Consider the following 16,760-nt stretch of genomic DNA (forward strand, 5'->3'; position numbering starts at 1 on the left):
CATAAGAGGTGGTGAGTGCCCCGGCCATTGGTGTATAAAGGTGCCATTTAATCTATCTCAGTCCGTATTAAAGGCAAGAGCTATGGAGGACTCTAATATGTTAGAGGATACTCCCTCTTTAATTAAATCTAATACCTGTGTTTATTGTGAGGAGGTACAGGTTGAACCGCCTGCTCAACTGTGTTCCACCTGCTTTGATAAAATTACATTATCTAAGAAGAATAAAATATTTAGTACTACCAAGCCATCCACCTCTGAGGGTTCTTCGTCCCGTGAGGTGCGTTCCCAACATTCATCTCCGATTACACATGTAGCTCCCCAAGGCCCTACTAATCCTCCCGCGGCCAGATTTTGCTGCCCAGTTGCAAGAGGCGGTTTCTGCGGCCTTCCATGCCCTGTGAAGCACAAGCGAAGGGAAAGACATAGCTTTCCGTCCCAGGGGTCATCTACTCCGTTGGATGTCTCTGAGAGATTATCAGACGAAGAGAACTCTTCCTCTCTGGGGCGGAATCGGCGTCTTCTAGACATCCGGCTACGGAGGAGCCAGATTTTAAGTTTAAGATGGAGCATTTGCACTTTTTACTGAAAGAAGTGCTTGCTAAGTTGGAGGTTCCGGTACCGAAACTTTCGGAAGATCCTTCGATCCCTAAACTAGATAGGGTTTACAAGGACAGGGTGGTGCCTCAGACCTTCCCAGTCCCCGTGAAAATGGCTATGATTATTAAGAATGCGTGGGAAAAACTGGGTTTGTCCTATTCTCCTTCTACCTCTTTTAAAAAGCTTTTCCCCGTTTCGGACTCTCAGCTTGAGCTATGGGGGGACTATTCCTAAAGTGGATGGAACAATCTCCACATTCGCTAAGCGTACGACTATTCCCCTCGAGGATAGTTTGTCGTTCAAAGAGCCCATGGATAAAAAGTTGGAATGTTCCAACTCACAGGGTTTGTTTTCCAACCGGCAGCGGCGCTCATTGGATCGGCTACCTATTGGTGTGATGCACTGTCAGCTATGGTCGAGGTGGAGACTCCCCTCAAGGAGATACAGGAAAAGATTAAGGCCTTAAGGGTCGCAAATTCCTTTATCTGTGATGCAAATATGCAGGTTATTCGCCTGAATGCTAAGACATCAGGTTTCTCTGTTTTAGCCAGTAGGGCTCTGTGGTTAAAGTCGTGGTCTGCTGACATGACTTCCAAGTATAGATTACTATCCCATGCGTTTCAGGGGAAAGTCCTTTTTGGTCCAGGCCTGGATGCTTTCCTTCCGCAAGATAAGAAGAGCAAGCCTAAGGGCTCTACGTTTCGTCCCTTTCATTCAGACAAGTCTCAATGCCAGCAGCCTGCTGTGAAGACTGAGCAGTTCAAAAGATCTTGAAAGTTGGCTAACTCTTGGAACAAGACCAAGCAGAGCAAGAAGCCTGCCGAGACGAAGTCGGCATGAAGGGCCGGACCCTGATCCATCGTTGATCGTGTAGGGGGCAGACTATCTCTGTTCGCAGAGGCCTGGATAAGAGACTTACAGGATACTTGGGTTCTGGGGGATCTCTCTTCTCTCGGAGTAATCTTTCCAGTACCTTTAGCAGAAAGGGGTCTAGGGTACTATTCAAACCTTTTCGTTGTCCCAAAGAAGGAGGGCACGTTCTGCCCAATTCTGGATCTAAATTGCCTAAACAAGTTTCTGTCAGTCCCATTGTTCAAAATGGAGACGATCAGATCAATACTGCCCCTAGTTCAAGAAGGGCAATTTATGACAATAGACTTGAAGGATGTCTACCATCACGTGCCAATCCACAAGGACCACGTCAGGTTCCTAAGATTCGCGTTTCTGGACCAACACTTCCAGTTTGTGGCCCTACCGTTCGGTCTGGCGACCGCCCCAAGAGTCTTTACGAAGGTTCTGGGGCGCTGCTCGCGGTAGCAAGAGCCAGAGACATTGCGGTGGCTCCTTATCTGGAAGATAGTCTGGTTCAGACTCAGTGCTGCAATCTCACGGAGGACCACACAAGGGCTCTTCTTCTTCTCCTTCGATCCCATGGATGGAAGATAAACAAAAGAAAGAGTCCTCTGGTCCCCAGCAACAGGTTGGAGTTCCTGGGTACGATAATATATTCCATATCGATGAAGATATTCTTGACAGAGCAGAGACGTTCCAAAATTGCGTCCAGCTGCCTTGCCCTTCAGACCTCCTCAAGGCCAGGTGTATTGAGGTGATTGGGCTCATGGTATCCAGCATAGATGTCATTCCTTTCGCCAGGTTCCATCTCAGACCTTTTCAGTTATGCATGTTGAGACAATGGAACGGCGATCGCTCAAATCTATCCCAACAGATCTCTCTGGACTACAGATTGAGGGAATCCCTCTCTTGGTGGATCCATTTGGGAGAGCTGGCCTAGGGGAGATCCTTCTTGAGGCCATCCTGGGAGATTGTGACGACGGACGCAAGTCTGTCAGGATGGGGAGCTGTTTGGGGTGCCAGAAGGGCACAGGGCAAGTGGACTCCAGAGGAGTCGACTCTACCCATAAATATTCTGGAACTTCGGGTAATATTCAACACTCTGAGGGCTTGGCCACACCTGGGGTTGTCCCGATTCATCAAATTCCAGTCGGACAACATTACCTCGGTGGCTTACATAAACCATCAGAGGGGAACGAGAAGCTCCCTAGCCATAAGGGAAGTATCTCGGATTCTGGAATGGGCAGAGACTCACAATTGTTCACTCTCATCGATCCACATTCCGGGTGTGGACAATTGGGAAGCAGACTTTCTCAGCAGACAATAGTTTCATCCGGGGGAATGGTTTCTCCATCCCAAGGTGTTTGCGGAGATCTGCAAAAGATGGGGGACGCTGGAGATAGACCTCATGGCATCCAGACTTAACTTCAGGCTACCCAGATACAGGTCGTGGTCCAGGGACCCAGAGGCAGAGCTGATAGATGCCTTAGCGGTGCCTTGGGAGTTCAATCCAATTTACATTTTTGAACCGTTGCCACTTCTTCCTTGAGTGGTGGTTCGCATCAAATAGGAGCAAACTTCGACCATTCTGATTGGTCTGTTGTGGCCGCGGAGGACGTGGTTTGCGGATCTGGTGGGGATGTCATTGTCTCCTCCATGGAGGTTGCCCTGTCGCAGAGATCTGCTGGTTCAGAGTCCATTTCTACACCAAAATCTTGATTATCTGAGGCTGACTGCGTGGGGATTGAACACCTAGTCTTGGCCAAGAGAGGTTTATCTGAGAGAGTAATTGATACTCATATCCAGGCCAGGAAGCCGGTCACTTGTCGCATCTATCATAAGGTGTGGATGACCTACTTATCCTGGTGTGAAGAACATGGATATCCCTGGCACAATGTTAGGGTATCCAGGATTCTGGCCTTTCTCCAGGATGGACTGGATAAGGGTCTTGCCGCCAATTCGTTAAAGGGACAGATTTCTGTGTTATCGGTGCTGTTACACAAGAAGCTAGCAGAGCTTCCTGATATTCAGTCCTTTCTTCAGGCTCTGTCTAGAATCAGACCTGTCTTTAGAAATTCTGCTCCTCCTTGGAGTTTAAATTTGGTTCTTAAGGTGTTGCAGAGATTCTTTCCTGAAAGGTACTATTTCTTCTGGCTATTGCATCGGCTCGCAGAGTCTGAGTTGGCGGCCTTGCAATCTGAGCCCCCTAATGTGTTTTTTCACGCTCATAAGGGCTGTGCTTCGCACTGGGTTGGGATTTCTTCTCAAGGTGGTGCCAGATGGTAACATCAATCAGAAGATAGTAGTTCCTTCTTTGTGTCCTAACCCTTCTTTGTCTAAGGAAAAGTTTCTGCATAACTTGGACGTGGTTTGAGCTTTGAAGTTTTATCTTCAGGCCACGAAAGATTTCAGACAGACTTTGTCTTTATTTGTGGCGCATTCAGGGAATTGTAGGGGGCAAGAGGGCCTCTTCCACTTCTCTGTCCTTTTGGTTGAGGAGCATTATCCGTTTGGCCTATGAGACAGCGGGACATAAGCTTCCTCAGAGGATTACGGCTCACTCAACCAGAGCTGTGGCCTCTTCTTGGGCCTTTAATAACGAGGCCTCTGTGGAGCAGATTTGTAAGGTGGCTACTAGGTCCTCCTTACATACTTTTACAAAGTTTTACAATTCAATGTTTTTGCTTCAGCGTAAGCTGTTTTTGGGAGAAAGGTTCTGCAGGCTGTGGTGCCCTTAGTATAGGGTCCGCCTCCTTTTACCATCCCATTTTTTTCATTCAGTATTCTCTAGAGCTTAGGTATTTGTTTCCACAAGTAATGAATGAAGCAGTGGACTCTCCTCCCATTAAGAAGGAAAACATAAATTATGCTTACCTAATAATTTCATTTCCATCTGTGGGAGGAGAGTCCACTGCTCCTGCCCGTTTGCTCCGGTGGGCGGACCTAAATTTTAATATTATTCTTCTGGCACCATTTATACCCTGATATTTCTCCTGTTCCTTGTTCCCTTGGCAGAATGACTGGGGGGTGAGGGGAGTGGGAGTTATTTAAGCCTTTGGCTGGGGTGCCTCCTCCTGGTAGCCAGGTTCTTATTTCCCACAAGCAATTAATGAAGCAGTGGACTCTCCTCCCACATATGGAAATGAAATTATCAGGTAAGCATAATTTATGTTTTTATGCAAAAAGTATGCTTTATCCAAAAAGCAAATACTGTTATTTTATTTTCAGATTACATATTTTGTGTTTTGGTCATCCTCTGGAGTATGGGCTAAAGCACAAAAACAAGAGGTGTTAAATGTCCTATTTAAATATTTTGTATATGAATAACTTTATTTAAAATGTGAGAAAAACAATAACTCCCTCAGCTTTACTGGTAAACAGGAAGATGCCACGCAATAATAAAAGTTTTTTTTTTGTTCAAGTGTCAAGCACATAAAAGAAAAATGTAACATGATTAGAATTCTGTCATTTACATGCAACAATGAAAAAAAGAATGACTAATATAGTTTTTTTTTTTAAACTCCTCCACAGAGAGTGAGCATGTAGCTTCTTTGTTATTTATTTATTTTATTAATCAGATACAGTTCTTTTACTGGAAGAAGGGTAGATATTTTCCCGAAAGCAGGAAAACTGCAGACATCTTTTGAACTTAAAGGGACAGTTTACTCCATAATTTGTATTGCTTAAAAAGATGGATAATCCCTTTATTGCCCATTCCCCAGTTATGCACATCCAACACTGTTATAATAATACACTTTTTACCTCTGTGATTACCTTGTATCTAAGCCTTAGCAGACTGCCCCCTATTTTCAGTTCATTTGACAGACTTGCATTTTAGCCAATCAGTGTTTACTCCTAGGTAACTCCACAGGAGTGAGCACAATGTTATAATAAACAGGTTGTGGAAAATACAATGTATTCCACTAGAACTGAAAGATCTAAGAGCTATACAGTTATTTGCACGAGGGAAACTAGATGCTACACAAAACAGGAAGAACTGCCTTCTAGGGATAGTAGGGAACGGATGGCACTGAGGGACGATGGCACATAGAAGCTGAATGACCAAATATCGTATGATAGGCACATTACACTCTTATGATATTGATTTAAAAAAAAAATGAAAAAAAGCGTAACACCAAAACTAATGTTGCAATCTCACATTGAAGGGTAGCAGGTTCAGCAGTAATTTGCAGAAGCACTTATTCACATAAAGGGCAGTTGTTTAGTTGAATAGACTTCCAGTGGGGGTGGTAAAGACAAACACTGTAACTGAATTAAAGAATATCTGGGAAATGTATAAAGTTGTTGTAGTAAACTTACACATCATGAGGATTTGATGGGCTTTTTGGTTTGTATCTGCTGTGAAAATCTGTTTAGTAGGTTAAACAATAATTTATTAATTAATACATAGTGTAAAGTACTTGAAAGTTAGGCACATTTTATATTAGCAGAAGTCTTCTTTAGATCTTTAAAGGGACATTCAAGTCAAAATAATCTTTTATGATTCAGAAAGCACATGTTGTTTTAAGACATTTTCCAATTTACTTCCATTATTAAATTTTGCACAGTCTCTTTGTTCCCCAGAAAGTGTGAATATAAAATCCTACTGAGCATGTGCACAAGCTCACAGGGTATATGTATACTAGTCTGTGATTGGCTGATATCTGTCACATGATACAAGGGGCTGGAAAATAGGAGAAAGATAAATTTGCCAGAAGAACAAAATCTACTGCTTATTTGAACTTATTTGAGTAAAAGTGTTAAATCAATGTATTTTTATTATACAGTTGTTAATTATTTAATTCTTCTGCACTGAGAAAATGTGAATCTGATACAAATCTGCTGCAGGAACAAGCGTTTGCTCTATAGAAAAGAGATTCTAGCACAAAGCTTTCATTTATTGTATAACTAATAAGGAGACATCACATTTACATGATGTGCAGCTCTAGCAATCATTATACAACAATACAACAGGTAATATTCTCAATGTGAGAGCACTGCAGTCCATTAATGAGTTCTTATATGTGCGCGTCTGTTTCAGGAGTTGTGCCTCTTTGTACACAAACCCTTCAATTAGGACATCCAGACAAATGGTGACTATGATTACTGGCTGGTCCTGTAGATAATTAGTCCCAGTGAAACTGACCCTTCAGCTTCTGCTTTGATAGCTGCTCAAATACTAAAACTTAAAGGGACATAATACTCATATGCTAAATCACTTGAAACTGATGCAGTATAACTGTAAAAAGCGGACAGGAAAATATCACCTGAGCATCTCTATGTAAAAAAGGAAGATATTTTACCTCACAATTTCCTCAGCTCAGCAGAGTAAGTTCTGTGTAAAAAGTTATACTCAGCTGCTCCCAGCTGCAGGTAAAAAAATTAAAAAACATGAAGAAATGAACAGCAGCCAATCAGCATCAGCAGTGCTGAGGTCATGAACTCTTACTGTGATCTCATGAGATTTTACTTAACTCTCATGAGATTTCATAGTATGCTTCCTTTACCTGATTGGTGAAATAATATGAGAGTGCACGATGCTAGTCCCTTCAGATGTCCCAGGACAGACACACTAAAATGCTGCTTAGAAATCCTTTACAATGGGAGGTGGCTACTGAGGAACTTTTGAGGTAAAATATCTTTCTTTTTTACATAGAGATGTTCAAGTGATATTTTCTAATCAGCTTTTTACAGCCATGCTACATCACTTTCAAGTGTTTAAACATTTGGGTATTATGGCCCTTTAAAGGGATATGGAACTGACTGGCTTCTTTTTACACAGTGAATACAGTGCTTTAAATAATGTAGTTTTGATTTTGAATATAATATATATATAATATTTGATATTTTTTTTTAATTAGAAAAGTTTTTTTTTAGGCTGCGTTAAGTAAGTCTTCTGGAAGGGACATTAAACTCAAAATTAAAGGGATATGAAACCCAAATTGTTTATTTCATGATTCAGATAGAGCATGCAATTTTAAGCAACTTTATAATTTACTCCTATTATCAATTGTTCTAAATGTAGCTTCCAATCGGCAAGCGCTACCCAGGGTTCTGAACCAAAAATGGGCCGGCTTCTAAGCTTACATTCCTGCTTTTTCAAATAAAGATACAAAGAGAACGAAGAAACATTGATAATAGGAGTAAATTAGAAAGCTGCTTAAAATTGCACATGTGCAAACACACGATGATTGGAATGTAGTGAAAGCTAAATTTTAACATGGCGGCACCCATGTCTTAAGTTAGGCAGGGGGAAAACTATACTTATAAAATGTTTAATGTCCCTCTAATTTCCCCATAAATATTTTAACTATGCATAGTAAAACAAACGTTACAATTTTTTATTTTTTTTTAGTTTTAAATTATTTTTATTGAAGAAAAAATCACAGTACAATGGTAGCAAATAGTCAAAAACATCATAATACATGCTCAACAAATACCTGCTTCAGATTCCAGCTTAATGATCACATGGAATTTGCGTACTGTTGGTCTATAAAGCATTTGAACATAGAAGAATATAGTAAACATTTAGTCAAGGAAACAACAAACGGTAACCCCTAAATCATTGACATCAAGTAAAAGTTAGACCCCAAGCCTGGAGGGAGGAGGGGATCAAGATCCAGGTTTCGCAAGGACTAGACTCATCCGGACCTTACAGCCTGGGATCACATGACAGGGGGTCTTACTAGTCAGAGAAGTAGGGAAGGGGATAGGGCACACAACCCTTGTTAAAGGGACACTGAACCCATATTTTTTCTTTTGTGATTCAGATAGAGCATGAAATTTTAAGCAACTTTCTAATTTACTCCTATTATCAAATTTTATTAATTCTCTTGGTATCTTTATTTTAAATGCAATAATGTAAGTTTAGATGCCGGCCCATTTTTGATGAACAACCTGGGTTGTCCTTGCGGATTGGTGGATAAATTCATCCACCAATAAAAAAGTGCTGTCCAGAGTGCGGAATAAAAAAGAAAAGCTTAGATGTCTTCTTTTTCAAATAAAGATAGCAAGAGAATGAAGGAAAATTGATAATAGGAGTAAATTGGAAAGTTGCTTAAAATTGCATGCTCTATCTGAATCACAAAAGAAAAAATTTGGGTTCAGTGTCCCTTTAAGGGAGTCTAGCATATAGTGGGCAGACGAAGCCCATAGGTTGGTTTTCAGAAAAACTACAGATTAAAGTTGAACATATGTCAACATCTCCTTCAAAGAAAGGATAAAAAGAGTAGCATAGCAAGTGTGGACTGGGTGACAGCTACTAGCTGAAGAAGAAGGAGGTGGTAGAGAAGGTGAGGATTCTGGAGGGCGAGAGGGAAGAGAGAGAAAAAAAAACCCCCCACACGTTTTACATAGCTCCCAACGTTCAGATATTGAGGGTGGAGTAATACCATCTGAGATTACTGGATCGCAAGCCAGTCTGTCCACGTTTCCCAATAGGAAATTACGAAACAATACATATTTTGCTAAAACAAATGTCAGTTTACATTAATTTAAGACATATATTTTTTTATGTAGATCTTTTGCAATGAAGTTGATTATTTCCATTTAAAGGCACATAAAATTTCCAAAAAAGGAAATGTTTAAATATGTTAGTGCAATAATACATTTTTCTATTTTTGGCATATAACTGTGTTTAACCCTTGCAGAGGGGTTAAACCTATAGTCAGTCAGCTCCAGAGAAGCAACGCACTACTGGGACCTAGATGAACCCATCTGGTAAACCGATGACAAGAGGCATATGTGTGATCACCACATCGCCATTTAGCTCCCAGTAGTGCTTTGTTGCTCCTGAGCATACCCAGGGATGCTTTTCAATAAAGAATACTAAAAGAATGAAGTATATTTGATAAAATAATTAAATGTATCTCTTAAAATTCTATGCCCTGACTGAACCATAAAAGTTCAATTTTTATTTAATTTTTATTTCATGTTATTAAATACTAGTTGATAAGCCTGCCCAGAGGGCAGTCTGTGTGTTAAAAATGAAACCCCCCAAGATATAAAAAATAAAAAAGTAAAAAATTAAACAAAGTTATCTATTATAATAAAATTAAACCTAAACTAATACCTCTAAAAATCCCCCCACAAAATAAAAACACCCCCTAATCTAATACTAAACTACCAATAGCCCTTAAAAGGGCTTTTTGTAGGGCATTGCCCTAAATAAATCAGCTTTTTTAAATTAAAAGAAATAAAGTCCCCCCTAACAGTAACCCCCCACCCAGCAAACCCCCAAAATAAAAAAAAAAACTTAACAACTACCCATTGCCCCTAAATGGACATTTGTATGGGCATTGCCCTTAAAAGGGCATTCGGCTCTTTTTCACTGCCCTTAAAAGGGCATTCAGCTCTTTTGTAATTTGCCCAAAAAACCCTAATCTAAAAAAACAACCCCCCTCCCAAAAAAAAAAACATAAAAAAAAAAAAACCTAACACTAAAGCCCCAAATAGGTACTCACAGTTTCAGAAGTTTGGCGGAGAAGGTCTTCTTCCAGGCGGGTCTATCATCTTCATCCACAGCAAAGGCGAAGCGGAGCGGAGGTCCGGAGCGGTCTTCCCAGATGTGGCGATCCTCGACGGTTGTGATCTGTGGCGGTCCTCGGCGGCATGGAGGCTCCTCTTTATCCGATGTCCGTGATATACTAAATATTAAATGCAAGGTACCGCAATCAATTTGGGGTACCTTGTATTCCTATTGGCTGAATTGTTCAAAACAGCCAATAGGATTAGAGCTACTAAAATCCTATTGGCTGTTCAAATCAGCCAATAAGATTTCAGTAGCTCTCATCCTATTGGGTGCTGAATTTTTCAAAACAGCCAATAGGATTAGAGCTACTGAAATCCTATTGGCTGTTCAAATCAGCCAATAAGATTTCAGTAGCTCTAATTCTATTGGCTGATTTTGAAAATTTCAGCCAATAGTGATTCAAGGTACCCCAATAAATATGGGGTACTTAGAATTCAGTCTTCAGCATGTGGCATCGCATGAAGAGGAACCTCCACGCCTTCGCCGAGGACTGCTGCTAAGGATCACCACTTCTGAGAAGACCGATCCGGACCTCCACTCCGCGCCGCCTTCGCTGTGGGTGAAGATGATGGACCCGCCTGGAAGAAGTCCATCTCCGCCAGACTCTGAAACCATGAGTACCTATTTGGGGCTTTAGTGTTAGTTTTTTTTTTTTGGGGGGGGGGGGTGTTTTTTTAGATTAGGTTTTCTTTTGGGGCAAATTGCAAAAGAGCTTAATGCCCTTTTAAGGGCAGTGAAAAAGAGCCAAATGCCCTTTTGGGGGGTGAGGGATTTTACTGTTAGGGGGGACTTGGTTTATTTGTAATGTAAAAGAGCTGATTTCTGGTATCTTTTTTTTTTTTTTTGCTCTCCCCTCTTGTTTGCTCTCCCTCCCACCTCTCATTTGCTCTCTCTCTCCTCTCTCTTTTGCTCTCCCTCTCCCCTCTTTTGCTCTTTCCCCCCTCCTCTTTTGCTCTTTCCCCCCTCCTCTTTTGCTCTTTCCCCCCTCCTCTTTTGCTCTCTCCCCCCTCCTCTTTTGCTCTCTCCCCCCTCCTCTTTTGCTCTCTCCCCCCTCCTCTTTTGCTCTCTCCCCCCTCCTCTTTTGCTCTCTCCCCCCTCCTCTTTTGCTCTCTCCCCCCTCCTCTTTTGCTCTCTCCCCCCTCCTCTTTTGCTCTCTCCCCCTCCTCTTTTGCTCTCTCCCCCTTATCTTTTGCTCTCTCCCCCCCTTCTCTTTTGCTCTCTCCCCCCCTTCTCTTTTGCTCTCTCCCCCCTTCTCTTTTGCTCTCTCCCCCCTTCTCTTTTGCTCTCTCCCCCCTTCTCTTTTGCTCTCTCCCCCCTTCTCTTTTGCTCTCTCCCCCCTTCTCTTTTGCTCTCTCCCCCTTCCTTTTTGCTCTCTCCCCCCTTCTCTTTTGCTCTCTCTCCCCTTCTCTTTTGCTCTCTCTCCCCTTCTCTTTTGCTCTCTCTCCCCTTCTCTTTTGCTCTCTCTCCCCTTCTCTTTTGCTCTCTCTCCCCTTCTCTTTTGCTCTCTCTCCCCTTCTCTTTTGCACTCTCCCCCTTCTCTTTTGCTCTCTCCCCCTTCTCTTTTGCTCTCTCCCCCTTCTCTTTTGCTCCCTCCCCCCTCTCATTTGCTCTCTCTCTCCTCTCTCTTTTGCTCTCCCTCTCCCCTCTTTTGCTCTTTCCCCCCTCCTCTTTTGCTCTTTCCCCCCTCCTCTTTTGCTCTTTCCCCCCTCCTCTTTTGCTCTCTCCCCCCTCCTCTTTTGCTCTCTCCCCCTCTTTTGCTCTCTCCCCCCTCCTCTTTTGCTCTCTCCCCCCTCCTCTTTTGCTCTCTCCCCCCTCCTCTTTTGCTCTCTCCCCCCTCCTCTTTTGCTCTCTCCCCCCTCCTCTTTTGCTCTCTCCCCCTCCTCTTTTGCTCTCTCCCCCTTCTCTTTTGCTCTCTCCCCCCCTTCTCTTTTGCTCTCTCCCCCCCTTCTCTTTTGCTCTCTCCCCCCTTCTCTTTTGCTCTCTCCCCCCTTCTCTTTTGCTTTCTCCCCCCTTCTCTTTTGCTCTCTCCCCCATTCTCTTTTGCTCTCTCCCCCCTTCTCTTTTGCTCTCTCCCCCCTTCTCTTTTGCTCTCTCCCCCCTTCTCTTTTGCTCTCTCTCCCCTTCTCTTTTGCTCTCTCTCCCCTTCTCTTTTGCTCTCTCTCCCCTTCTCTTTTGCTCTCTCTCCCCTTCTCTTTTGCTCTCTCTCCCCTTCTCTTTTGCTCTCTCTCCCCTTCTCTTTTGCTCTCTCCCCCTTCTCTTTTGCTCTCTCCCCCTTCTCTTTTGCTCTCTCCCCCTTCTCTTTTGCTCTCGTCCCCCTTCTCTTTTGCTCTCGTCCCCCTTCTCTTTTGCTCTCGTCCCCCTTCTCTTTTGCTCTCGTCCCCCTTCTCTTTTGCTCTCGTCCCCCTTCTCTTTTGCTCTCGTCCCCCTTCTCTTTTGCTCTCTCCCCCCTTCTCTTTTGCTCTCTCTCTCCCCTCTCTTTTGCTCTCTCTCTAGCTCTCATTTGCTCTCTCCCTCTCCCCTTCTCTTTTGCGCTCTCTCTCCCCACCTCTCTTTTGCTCTCTCCCCTCTCTTTTGCTCTCTCTCCCCCCTCTATTTTGCTCTCTCTCCTGCTCTCATTTGCTCTCTCTCCCCCCTTCTCTTTTGCTCTCTCCCCCCTTCTCTTTTGCTCCCTCCCCCCCTTCTCTTTTGCTCTCTCCCCCCTTATCTTTTGCGATTTCCCCCTTCTCTTTTGCTCTCTCCCCCTTTCTCTTTTGCACTCTCTCTCCCCTCTATTTTGCTCTCTCTCTCCCCTTTATTTTTCTCTCTCTCTAGCTCTCATTTGCTCTCTCTCTCCCCCTCTCTTTTGCTCTCTCTCCCCCTCTCTTTTGCGCTCTCTCTCCCCACCTCTCTTTTGCTCTCTCTCCCCCCCTCTCTTTTGCTCTCTCTCCCCCCTCTCTTTTGCTCTCTCTCCCCCTCTCTTTTGCTCTCTCTCCCCCCCCCTCTCTTTTGCTCTCTCTCCACCTCTCTTTTGCACTCTTTCCCCTTCTCTTTTGCGCTCTTTCTCCCTTCTTTTGCTCTCTCTCCCCATCTCTTTTGCTCTCTCTCCCCCCCTCTTTTTTGCTCTCTCCCCCCTCTCTTTTTGCTCTCTCTCTCCCCCTCTCTTTTGCTCTCTCTCCCCCTCTCTTTTGCTCTCTCTCCCCCTCTCTTTTGCTCTCTCTCTCCCCCCCTCTCTTTTGCTCTCTCTCTCCCCCTCTTTTTTGCTCTCTCTCTCCCCCTCTATTTTGCTCTCTCTCCCCCTCTCATTTGCTCTGTCTCCCCCTCTCATTTGCACTCTCTCTCCCCCTCTTTTTTGCTCTCCCTCCCCCATCTCTTTTGCCCTTTCTCTCTCTCTCCTCTCTTTTGCTCTCTTCCCCCCTCATTTGCTCTCTCCCCCCTCTTTTGCTCTCTCCCCCTCTTTCTCTCTCTCCCCCTCTTTCTCTCTCTCCCCCCTATTTTGCTCTCTCCCCCTCTTTTGCTCTCTCTCCCCCTCTCTTTTGCTCTCTCCCCCCTCTCTTTTTTGCTCTCTCCCACCCCCTCTCTTTTGCTCTCTCCCCTCTCTTTTGCTCTCTCCCCCCTCTCTTTTGCTCTCTCCCCCCTCTCTTTTGCTCTCCCTCTCCCCCTCTCTTTTGCTCTCCCTCTCCCCCTTTCTCTTTTGTTCCCCCCCCCCTTCTCTTTTGCTCTCTCCCCCCCTTCTCTTTTGCTCTCTCCCCCCCTTCTCTTTTGCTTTCTCCCCCTTCTCTTTTGCTCTCTCCCCCCCACACTCTTTTGCTTTCTCCCCCTGTCCTTTTTTTTAATTGGGGCACTCCCACTGCCTTCCCTTCCCTGCTGAGCCGCCCACCCTCCACCCGCTCACACCGGCACCAGCAGAAGATCGTTACAGACGGTGACGCACAAAGTGTCACCGCCTGTAACTATCAGGCATCTGGCCTCATATGGAGGCGGAGCACCGATCGCGCTCCAGCTCCATATGCGGCAGATGCCTGAAGCTCCAGCTCTCAGCTGTTATGTTACAGCTGAGAGTTGGAGCTCCTAAAGCTGTCTGACGCAGCGAGGCGGCTCCACGCGCATCCAACATTCCTTTGAGGATGCGTGCGCAACTGCTGACGGCGACGGACGCTTACAAACACAATTATAGTATAGATATTAACAGGGACTTTTGTTAATTAAAAAAAAAAATGCAGCAAATTCCAAAATGCAAAATCAAAACTGATTATTAAAGTACTATATTCAGTATATTAACTATGTTATGGTCAATTACTTGTTCTTTTTTTCTGTCTTCAGAAAGCAGAAATTATTAAACTGTATCTCTTGTAGGCAATAAAGTGATTTGAGATCACAAGACTGTTTTACACTGTGCTCTTGTCATTATTATCAGGAGCCAGGCTTGGCATAGCAGTAGGCTCAGCAAGCAGATGGATATCCAGATAGAAATAAAATTAAAAGAATAAAATATAACAGCAGTTTCCATTTAAATCCAAATTAGTGATAGATCAGTCCTCTTTCCAAATTCTAGATAATCTGGAACATGAAACATAGCCTCATAGTTTCAAATGCACAGGGAAATTCAATTAATAAGATTTGTCCTTTTTTTTTTTCTTGATTATATTGTTATAATTTAAAAAATATATATATATATTTTAGGACGCAGGGTAAATTTTTTTTTCTCCAAGAAACATACGCTTCTTGTTATGAAGATGTGAAAGGCTGAAGGTTTGTCTACAATAACTAGCCAATTTATGGCAAATTGTAAATATTCGGTCTGCTTTACATTAGAAATTAGAATATAGATTCTACAGGACAAAATATAAATTCCTGTTGTGTTCGCTCTGTATGAGATATTGTCTATTGGTGCTTATGTTGCAAATCCCCCTATTTACTAATTTTGATTGTAAGCGACAAACCTGTATAACGTTATTACGTTTTTCTTTTTTAAAACTTTGCAGTCCATTCGACAAAGACGATCAACCCTCTGCTGCAAGTTCTGTTAATAAATCTTCCACTGTGAACAAAAGGTTCTCAACGTACAATCCCAGTCCCCCGGACACGCCCTCTATGCGTGAGCAAGCTTTCTACGTAAGTCGTTTATATCCTTGCTCTCATTTTATGTTCGTATTTTGATTTACTGTGTTGCATCAGAATAATGGGGAAAAAAAAGATTTTATTTATGCCTTGGCTAATGACAGCTGCAACCTATAAAAGTCTGTATAATACTTTTTTTCCTTTCTCTTTCTTGGTTATTGGGCTTCATATGACATTACAACTAGGACATATTGCTAATAATTTAGTTGTCACATGTCACTACTGACCGTTTTTCTATTTTCCTTTTATATGCTCTAAATGACATACTGGAAATACAATTTTTTTTTATTTGGCATACAAATAAAGTATTACAGCATTTTACATTTGCATTCTAAATTTGCTTGCAACAGGGTACATTGAATAGGTTACATATGAAAATTGCATAAGTAATAAACAATGTCTGCTATCCATATGGCATATAGCTAGTAATGTTTACAGTTGCTATAAAAAGAAGAAAAGAAAAACAATTCAACAGTACGCCAGTGAAATTTTTTAAACCTTCTTAAAGGGACATTAAACCCAAAAATTTTCTCTCAAGATTCAGATAGAGAATACCATTTTAAACAACTTTCTAATTTACTTCTGTTATCTAATTTGCTTAATGTTCTTGCTATTCTTTCCTGAAAAGCATATCTAGATAGGCTCAGTAGCTGCTAATTGGTGCCTGCACATAGATGCCTCATGTGATTGGCTCACCCATGTGCATTGCTATTTCTTTAACAAATGATATCTAAAGAATGAAGTAAATTAGATAATAGAAGTAAATTTGAATGTTGTTTAAAATTGTATTCTCTGTCTGAATCATAAAATAAATTTTTGGGGTTTAATGTCCCTTTAACTTTTCAAAAAGGCCACTCTTGTACCTCATACCATATGTAGTAAATGATAAAAAACAGAAGGTTACCTTAACTATAGGAAACCACTTTTGGGTCTCAATGTCTGGACCTCAGGTTTTATTTTTATTTTGCTGTTTCAACAAATAATTAGAAGGGTTATACATAGGGCTCTGCCTGAGATGTAGCTAAAGAAAAACTTTTTAATGCTTAATATGGGTTGGAGAGGCGCTTAGAATAAGAGAGTTAACTACAGGAGTTAAAAATCTTATAAGGGAGTCAGAGCCAACCAAATAGAAGTATCACATTTATAGTATGGAAGACTCATCTGCCACCAGCACAGAGGGGGTTAAATAGTCTTCTACAGGTTATTGCAATCATACCACAGTACAGGATTAGCTACAGAAAATACAATAACGGTATACCTTAGATATTCATAAAAGAAGATGTAAAGCTTATGGGTGCGGACTTTAGAGTTTGTGAAAGAGTAAAGGCTATTTCCAAAGCTCCAGTATCGAACTTTATTGTCAAAAAGAGTAGACATCATGCTGTACCGGCCGCTGGCACCACACGTCAGTTCAAAATGCTAAACTAGAGCTCTAGGAATATTAGTAGGGCTTAACGGCTATCCTGTACTCCAGGGTATAAGTAAAAAAAAAAAAGTGACTGTAGAAGCTTATTGCTGTGAACATTAAAAGAGCAGGGCTATATGTAAAGTATGAGCATGTCCCAGTGGGAAATTATAAAACAATAAGAAACGGGTAGTTATATGATCATTTAACACAAACTGAACTTATATCGGAACACTCTAACAAAGCAGGGAATAAAAAAGAGCCCCATGAAGTGCATTC

At 42.4% G+C, this 16,760-nt stretch overlaps 1 protein-coding gene across 2 annotated transcripts in view; it reads left to right on the forward strand.

The window, feature by feature from the left end:
- Positions 1-16,760, forward strand: part of LOC128646092 (rho family-interacting cell polarization regulator 1) — a 439,097-nt gene that overhangs the window by 285,363 nt on the left and 136,974 nt on the right. For both annotated transcript variants that reach the window (XM_053699534.1, XM_053699533.1), the window contains exon 12: positions 14,941-15,070. In XM_053699534.1, coding sequence (XP_053555509.1) covers positions 14,941-15,070 — 130 coding nt within the window. The remainder of the gene's footprint in view (positions 1-14,940; positions 15,071-16,760) is intronic.

The sequence above is a fragment of the Bombina bombina genome, chromosome 1 (assembly GCF_027579735.1).
Source record: "Bombina bombina isolate aBomBom1 chromosome 1, aBomBom1.pri, whole genome shotgun sequence".
Lineage (NCBI taxonomy): Eukaryota > Metazoa > Chordata > Amphibia > Anura > Bombinatoridae > Bombina > Bombina bombina.